Source organism: Octodon degus, unplaced genomic scaffold (genome assembly GCF_000260255.1).
Source record: "Octodon degus isolate 3935 unplaced genomic scaffold, OctDeg1.0 scaffold00081, whole genome shotgun sequence".
Classification (NCBI taxonomy): domain Eukaryota; kingdom Metazoa; phylum Chordata; class Mammalia; order Rodentia; family Octodontidae; genus Octodon; species Octodon degus.
The window spans coordinates 1,541,194-1,550,671 of record NW_004524657.1 but is presented as its reverse complement, the minus strand read 5'-3'; the positions used below and the strand labels follow the sequence as shown (position 1 = coordinate 1,550,671).

At 39.6% G+C, this 9,478-nt stretch overlaps 1 protein-coding gene across 1 annotated transcript in view; it reads right to left on the bottom strand.

Moving 5' to 3' along the window:
- Nucleotides 1–3,757: 3,757 nt before the first annotated feature.
- Nucleotides 3,758–9,478, bottom strand: part of LOC101583016 (zinc finger protein 33B-like) — a 20,647-nt gene continuing 14,926 nt past the window's right edge. The window contains exon 5 of the mRNA XM_023721251.1: nt 3,758–9,385. Within this exon, the coding sequence (XP_023577019.1) occupies nt 7,350–9,385 (2,036 nt within the window). The 3' untranslated portion in view covers nt 3,758–7,349. The remainder of the gene's footprint in view (nt 9,386–9,478) is intronic.

The window sequence follows — 9,478 nt, the reverse complement described above, 5'->3', positions numbered from 1 at the left end:
TAGTCTGGGCTGGAATTTGTTTTCATAGAGGACTTGAAGTACTCTGCTCCATGCTCTTCTTGCCTTCATGGTTTGTGAAGAGAAGTCAGCCATGATTCTGATGGGTTTTCTTTTGAATGTGATATGCTTCTTTTCTCTAGTGACTTTCAGTATATTATTCTTGTGTTCTTATATTATTCTTGAATTTCTGAGATCTTGACTATTATATGTCTCCGTGTATTTTTAATTGGGCTGTGGTAACTTGGTGTTCTGTATGCTTCACTTACCTGCATGGCATATTTGGGAAGTTTTCTGCTATTATTTCTGCCCATATTTTTTTAATGTCATTTGTACTGACTCCTTCTTTCTCACTGATGCCTATGAGTCTCACACTGTTCATCTTTGCATCATCTTGCAAGTGATGAATTATTTTTTCCTGCATCCTAGTTGTTCTTAAGAGATTTTTTCTTACCTTTTCACTAGCTGCACCAGCATCTTCAAGATCTGAAACTCTGTCTTCACTTTCACTCAAATGGTTTTGCAAGCTTGTGATTGAGATTTTAAGTTCCTCTATATGTCTTTGACTCTTCTTTATTCGATTACTTTCCAGTATTGCTCATTAAAGGAATCCATCATTTTTGTAATCTGCTCTATTTTTTTTATCGATATCTTCTTTAGAAGAAGTTATTAATTCTTTTACTGCAGTGTCTTTTTCAGATTGGGTTTCCTCCCTATGCTTCTGTAGTTGATTCTCTACTTCAGATGCTATGAGTTCAGAGAATTCTTTATTTCAGAAAATAATTCTGCTCTGAGTTCCTCTATAACTTTCTGCTGTTGCTTATTTACTATCAACACTATTAATTCATACATTTGAGCTGAGCTAGTGTTCTCTGCACTTGTTCAGTGTGGGCATTGGGTTTCCTCCAATGTTTCTGCATTTGATTCTTTACTGAAGATCCTATTAATTCAGGGATTTCTTTTTTCACTTTCAATCTGAGTTCCTCTATACCTTTCTACAGTTGCTTCTTTATCTCAGAAGCCATTGATTCTTTGATTTCAGCTGTGTGATTCCCAATTTTTCTGTGTTAGTATCCTCTGCACTTGTTATGGGTGGGCTTGGGTTCTGAGATTGAATTTTGCTCCTTCTCACTGGCATTTTGTGTAGCAATGTCTTCTGCCCTTTGTTGTAGAACTTTGGTGCAGTTATAACCTTAGCACCTACTGAAATTCAGGTGCAGATCTACAAAGTTTGGATTTACTCAGCTGTGCCTGGCTTGGGTCTGGTGGCTGTGCTCAGTTCCTTCCTGCTGCCGCCCTTGGGAGTGAACCTGATGTGCCCCTTTGGCAAGGTGTTCTGCTATAAACTAGCTGGGTGGTTCTGTCCCCTACTCTCTCTGCAGGGACTGCAGCTGCAGGGTTTCACCCCAGGCCTGTATGCCAGGCCTGAGCTGAGTCTGGAGGGGACAAGGTGGAATAGGGGGGAGAGGAAGCTCTCCCACACAGTCACCAGGCCTGGGCTAGGACTGGATCTGGGGGTCCCCAGAACGCAGCAGAAATTCTCACTGGGTGGGTGGGGGAGGGGTGCTGCAGAGTAGTGGGGGAGGTTCCAAGGGGGTGGAAGAGGGTCTCACCCACACTGCACCTTGGCTTGGACTGGCAGGTCCTGCCAGTGCAGGGTAGCTGGAAGCGCTCCCACACACTCACTGGCTCAAATTTTTTTTTGCACAACTGAAAGGGTCATAGTTTGTCTTTGGCCTAATGTGATATTAGTCTTATATCCCTGCAATAAATCCAACATACTCAGGTTGTATAGTTCTTTTGATCCACTGTTGAATTTGATGCACTAATATTTCGTGGAAAATTCTACAACTACATTCAAAGTAAGTATTTGTGTGTATATGCCCTTCCTGAAGTGTCTAAACTGAGTATTAGGGTAATGCTGGCCACAAGGAATGAGGCAGGCAGTGATCCTCTGCTGTAACACTCCAGAAAGAACTACCAGCATTTCTACCTATTTGGTAGATCTTTGCAGTACATCTACGAGGTTGTGGTACATGTTTTGAAAGGTTATTAAGTACTGCTTCAATTTCTTCAATATGCCTATACACAAGATTTACCCTTGCAGACATTTTGATAGCTATATCTTAAAAAGAGTCGGTCCACATCAGACAAATTAGCAAATTTACGGGCAGAATTGTCCATAATATTCCCTTATAATCTTTTTAACACCCATAGGATCAGAAAAATGATACTTTTTCCAACTAATGTATTCTTTTCTTGTAATGGGAATCGAACTCAGGGCCTTGCACTTACCAGGCAGGTGCTGTGAGGCTGGGCTATATTCCTGGCCCAAAGTATTTTCTTTTAAACTAGGTGGCTCAGAATTACAATTTTATTGACTTCTTCAAAGAATATGCTTTTAGGGTTTTTTTTTTTTTCACTTCATTTTGATGCTTATCTTTTCCTCTCCAGCTTACTCTGGATCTAACTTGGTCTTCTTTTTCTTGTTTCAGAAAATGTAAGATCTGATTGTATAAACTGAAATTATTAGACTGTTTAATGTTATAGTATTAAATTGTTATAATTATTTTTATATTCTAATGTGTAATGTAGCATATGGTATTTCCTATGTCAGTAAAAGTCATACTCTCGTGAAATGCTGGCTTTGTGAGCCCTTTTTTTCTTTTTCTTTGTACCAGGGATTAAACTCAGTACCTTGCTCTTGATAGGCAGGCACTTACGCTGCTGAGCTATCTCCCCAGCCCTGAGGCTTTGTGCATGGAAGGAAACATGGTGAGAAAAGGATCAATACAGATTGCCCCATGCATGGAAACTATTTTTAAAAACATGCTCTTAGTTTTATTTACAACTTATGAATGGTTAGGTATTACCTCTTTAGTCCTCTGTATGGACCCAAAGCCTCATGTGCTCATAGTTGGGGTTTCTGTGAGGTGGATGGATCATGGGTGTGTGACACTGGGATGAAGGGTGTGTGACAACTAAATTGGTTTAGTACAGTTCTGTGAATGATGGCAGCCCCACCCTGGGTGTGGGTGGCACTGATAAATAGGCTTATACCCTGGACTGAATATACAGAGACACAAAGAAGCCAGGCTGCTTGCTGCTGCCTCCTGCCTGCTCTTCCAATGATGGTTTCTCTTCTGCAACAGCCATCTGCCATTCCACTCTGCCTTGAAGCCAGGACTGAAACCTCTACAAACTATGAGTCAAAATAAATTATTCTTCCTTTAAGTTGTGGGTGTCAGGCATTTTGTCTCAACAATGAAAAAAGAAACTAAGATGGCCTCTTTTTAAACTGTTATTCTAGGCCTAATAAATATTAAGGATGAACCTGGCATTGTGACAACTGTTAATCTAAGAATACCTATCTCCCATTCACCATGCTGTTATGTTCCATTATGTACATAAAGTTCAAACACACTTCACATAACTTACCATGTGAGCATATATACGTCCTGTGCATGTTAAGGATAGTTTCCATATGAATTTAATGCTCTTATTATGCATTTAAGACTTCTGTCCAGGTTATTTCTTAACCTGTGCAAGCTTCTTGTTCAAATGATTCTCAGGAAGAATCATAATCCTGATGCAACTGAGACTCAAGATTGCTTATTGTAGAGGCCGGGGAGATGGCTCAGTGGAATAAGCGCTCCCCTGGCCAGCGCAAGGGCCTGAGTTCAATCCCCGGTTCCACCAAAAAATAAAAAGAAAAGATTACTTATTGTTCTGTAACTTAATTATCTTTGTAGATGGCCATTCAAACCTACAAGCAGTAAAACTTGACAGAATTATACCAAAAAGACAAGGCATCTGTAAAATCTGGTGATATTTCAATAAAGTGTATTTCGAGTTGTATGACATAATCAATTTGCTCTATTTCAGAGTACATTTGGTTACATAACATTATTAAAAAGACATATAATACTCTGTACTTTTATTCTGTCCTATTAAGATTTTAAAGTTTTACATTCCAGAACATAGAACTACTTATATTTCCAAGGACAATCATGGCAAAAAAAAAAAAAAAAGACAATCATGGCATCAAATTCAAAAGACAACTTGTAATACTATATTATTTCTAATTAAAAATTTTAATTTATAGTTAATGAATACATTTATCAATATAAATTCTTCAATAATCTAGTTTTTCATAAAAACAATTGATAGCACATGTAAAACTTCATATTTTCCTGAGTCAGGGTCACACTACATAGTTCAGGCTGGTCTTAAACTCACTACATTCAGGCTGGCCTTGAATTCATGGTGATCCCCCTGCCTCAGCCTCCCAGTGCTGGGATTACAAGGCATGTACCACCACATCCAGCTCTTTACATCTTAATCTTAACAAAGGATGTCTTATAGAGAAAACACTTCTTCAAACACAGCCACACTATCTCATAATGCCACTATTTAGCTGTCCTGTGGGCTCTAGCTAGATGCTAAGACCTGTGGGGTTCCCTTTATTGCTAGGATGGGTAGCAATAAAGTACAAATAACTTTTCCCAACGACGCTCGTCTGTTGCTTCTAGTTTTTGCTGTGTAGAGTCCTAGAAAACCAGGAGCTTAGCAAAGGGTATGTGTGTGTAACTTCAGTAATGCTGCAGCCATAAGATATCTACTTCTGTGTAAGTAAGCCATGATAAACCCACTTGTTTGCAAAACTGAACTTGTTGGAGTCATTCTTTGGACTGTCAATGCCATTCCAATTTATAAGCAAAAAAAAATTTTTTTTTTACATTGCTCTGGGAAATTCATGCAAGATTTGAAGCCTGACCTACCAGATCCAGAGATGAGTCAGGCAAGAGTACCCATGGGGAAAATGCCAGGGTAGCCATCCTTTGCATGTATATGGGCTGGGGCACTGCCTAAATGAGTTTAATCTACATGCAATAGACTGGAAAATATACCACAATCTTGGAGAGTCCAGATGGGATAGGATTGCAACAGAGCAGTAGCAAATGTTTAAAGGCCCCTGATATGGTTGGCAAGACATGCTACTGACACTGAGATATCTGCTCAAGGGGAAATCCTAGACAGTTATCTGCCTCCATGTAGGGAAACATGAGGACTATTAAGAATGTCTAGGAAACCTCATGTGTGTGCATTTGTGATGGCTTGAAAGTATCCCACAGACTATAGGAAATGTCATTTGCTAGTGACAATGCAAATGCAATGTGATTGGAGGAAGGCTTTGTATGATTACAGAAACCCTAGGTTGACTTGTCTTCTCTACAACAGTAGAGGTTGAGCTCCAATCACAACCCTATGTCAAGCAAACACAAGAAAAGGAGAACTGGGATAAAGCCGTGAGGTGTTAGAACTAGGGATGATGGAGGGTCTGGCCTCCATGAGTTAATCTAGTAAAACAGACTGTGTCAATTGTTGTAAAGTAACTAGTGGTATTTCTGGAAGTCCTGGGGTACTGACATAGTTTATATCCCACTTTGCTCAATTTTTCTGCGTATTACATAACTCTGAAAAAAGGTGACCATGGAATTGGGAAAAATAGGGCTTGAGAATTTTGAGCAAGCTAAGATACTTGCAAGGTAAGCTAAATAGTTATATATCCCAGTAATCCAACGCTTGTATCAGGAGCCCTGAGAGCTACAGCTGGGATCATAGCAGAAACAATCAACAGACAATTTTAACAGCATTGTGGCCCAATCATGGAAAGGGGAAGAAACTGGATATAGTATATGACACTGGAGCAGCAACTTCTGGCTATATGTAAAGCGCTGCAGCACATGAAGTCCACCACTGAACCTATTCAGTGACAGTACAGAAAGCATATCCAATGAAGGGCTAGGAATAAAGGCCTGATGGTCAACTCCCTTTCAGAGCAGCATAATTTATGAAAATGGCATGCACACTTGTACAGTGTGCAGTCCTATCAGCTAGCCATGTGACAAATGCCATGAAGGCAATACTGGGGCTGACAGCCTTTAAAGCTATGGAACTACTTTAGGTGACTGAACCAACATTGAGCCTCGATAGACAAGGAGTTAGAAAGGACACTGCCCACTCTTGAAGGCACTTACTACACCAATGGCACCAGTGGGGGTAAAAAACTGGAATGGGAAGCAGTACTGACACAGATATAGACAATGGGAAAGGGAAATTTTGGCAGCCAATGGACTGATCTAAAAGTGGTATGGATGATAGTTGTTCATGAGGAATGGCCTCTGACTGCACAGATCAGTGGGTGGTCTTCTGAGAACTGGACCTATGGCTGGCACAATGGGAAAGAGAACACCAGCAAGTGCTTGGAAAGCTATTATGGAGATAATGAATGTGAAAGATGGTTATTTCAACACAGAATGACCTTGGACATGCAGACTGCTACCAACGAAGGCACCACGTACTGTGCTTGTATGCCAGATAATGAGGCTAAAGTAATAGATACATTAAGCCACTTACAAGCAAATGTATAGAGCATTTATATGTCTATAAGCAGATAGTCCTAATGTAGGACTTTCAGATATCTATGGTGTTTCTGCTAGGATTTCTACCTGGGAACATGTACCTTTGACTGGTGTTTGTGTTGTTCTCAGAGCAAGTGTGCTACTATAGACTGCATTGTTGGTGTGACATACTAACCTGATGTTCAGCCTTCAGTTAAATGAGATATCTCTCCTTCCAAGATCAAAGACATCACTGAAGTGGCAGCAAAAATAAAAAATCCAGAAGAATGGGTGGCATATAGGGGAAAAAGTCCTCTAAACCCTAGCCAAACCAACTCTGTCTTACAGTGAGCTACTACTTGGCTTTCCAGTGCATTCCTGAAAGGGGCTAGGGCTGTATGCCAGGCTGAAGCACAGCAAAATCACTCAGCACTGTGCCTGATAGTCCTTGCTGAGATTAGTGCAATAGCCAATAAGAATGAGTGGAACACAGCACAGGACACTTATCACTGGTTTCGACTTTTTCCTATTTATGTTAAGAGTCCTATTTCCTAATTTTCCTATCTACCTTAAGACTCCTATAAAACAAATAGCTTAGTAAAAGAGGAATGGCAACTTTGGTAGTCCTGCAGGTCACCCACCACCCTATAAATAACCAAAAATAAACTCATTAACCAAGCTGTACTTGTCCAAGTCTTTCTTTGGACTGTCAGTGCCCTCTCAATTTGGAGACAGATGCTTCTTCTATGACACTCTGGGAAATCAATAATGCATAACACAGACTACAAGTTTACCCTGTCATTACTCTGTAACATAACATTGCGAGTGAAGATTACTAAATATTCAGAATGTCAAAAGAGCCTTCTGCAGTGTGAATTCCCTGAAGTATAATGAAGTGGCTGCCTGGTGGTCAAATACTCTATTACTCTTTTCATTCTTAAGACTTTTCTACTGGTGTGTCCTCTGATGTACAATAAGATTTGACTTTTGAGAGAAAGTTTTCCCACATATGTTACATCCATAGGGCTTCTCCCCTGTGTGTGATCTTTGATGTTTAGCAAGGTCTGATTTACGGTAAAAGATTTTCCCACACTCATTACACTGACAGGATTTCTCTCCTGTGTGAGTCCTGTGATGTACTGTGAGGGATGATTTGTGACTGAAGGATTTCCCACATTCATTACATTGATAAGGTTTCTCCCCTGTGTGTTTTCTCTGATGTAAAACAAGTCCTGACTTCACACAGAAAGACTTTCCACATTCATTGCATTTATAGGGCTTTTCTTCCGCATGGGTTCTCTGATGCACAATTAGAGCTGATTTATGGCAGAAAGCTTTTCCACATTCAGTACATTGATAGGGTTTCTCCCCTATGTGAATTCTCTGGTGCTGAGTGAGCTGTGACTTCTGGCAGAAAGTTTTCCCACATTCATTGCATTCATAGGGTTTCTCCCCAGTGTGTGTTCTATTATGCTTAGTTAAGTATGATTTATTGTAAAAGATTTTTCCACATTCCTGACATTCATAGGGTCTCTCTCCAGTGTGTGTTCTATAATGTTGAGAGAGGGTTGACTTATGACTGAAGAATTTCCCACATTCAGGACATGCAAAAGGTTTCTCCCCTGTGTGAGTTCTCTGATGTACTGTGAGGTCTGACTTTAAGCAGAAAGTTTTCTCACATATGTAACATTTGTAAGGTTTCAATCCTGTGTGGATTATCTGATGCCTGGTGAGTACCGATTTGTGATAGAAAGTTTTCCCACATGAATTACATATATAGGGTTTATCCCCTATGTGAGTTCTCTGATGCTGTGTAAGATGTGATTTTTGACAAAAAGATTTTCCACATTCTGGACATTCAAAGGGTTTTTCACCTGTGTGTGTTCTCTGATGGACGGTAAGGTGTGAGTTCATACAAAAGGACTTTCCACATTCGTAACATTCATAGGGTTTTAGTCCTGTGTGTGTTCTCTGATGTTTGGTGAGGTCTGACTTCTGGTAAAAAGTTTTCCCACATGCAGTACACTGATAAGGTTTCTCTCCTGTATGTGTTCTCTGGTGTAAAGTGAGGGCTGATTTATGGCCAAAGGCTTTTCCACAGTGACTGCATTCATAGGGTTTCTCCCCAGTATGTGATCTACGATGTTTCATGAGGTTTGACTTCTCCCAGAAAGCTTTATCACATTCATTACATTGAAAGCGTTTCTCTCCTGAGTGTACCCTGTGATGTCGGATGAGGTGTGATTTCACCCAGAAAGCTTTCCCACATTCACTACACTCAAAATGCTTCTCTGCTTTATGAATTTTCTGAAGTTGGGAGAGACATAACTTCCTCTGGAAGTCATTCCCACTTTTGTTATATCTCATATGTATCTCATCATGTTTGAAAGGGGTAGACATCCCAAGGAAGGATTTCTCATCATCAGTGACCTCATAGTGATTCTCTTTTGAGGGATATGCCTCAGGGAATAAGGACGAGCCATCACAGAAAGTTCTCCTGCACGCATTGTATTCACTGTCATTCTCTTCTTTGTTCTCTCTCTTATATGTGCTGAATATTGTTTTTTCAAGAAAGGTTTCCTGAAATTCACGGTATTCAAATAGTCTGTCTAAAATTTCAATGTCTTCATGCTGAATGTAATTATCTTGATAACCAAAACAATTCCTATGTTTTAAACATTCACTTTTCTCACTAATTTTGAGTAGCAATTTCCTATAGGCATTAAATTCATCAGGCTTTTTTCCTAAGTAGTTTTTTCTACTAATAACCAATTCTGAAATATTGTTGAAACTCATTCCATGTGAGTCACAATGACATGATACTTTGCTGGGAGGAAAAGAATTTATATCCAAGTTAAATGGTTTCCCTATTGCATTACCTTGTTCTATTGCCAGCACTGTGTTATTGATGAATACAACTCCCCACAAGTGTTTAGGTTGGTTTTCTTTGCTCTTCTCCTTTTGATAATCAGTTTTCCAAAATTCTAAAAATAAAAAAATTAATCTTACCATAGAAATGTTAACATATTTCTTATGAAAAGAGATCTCTATGCATATGCCCTACTTCATAGTTATCT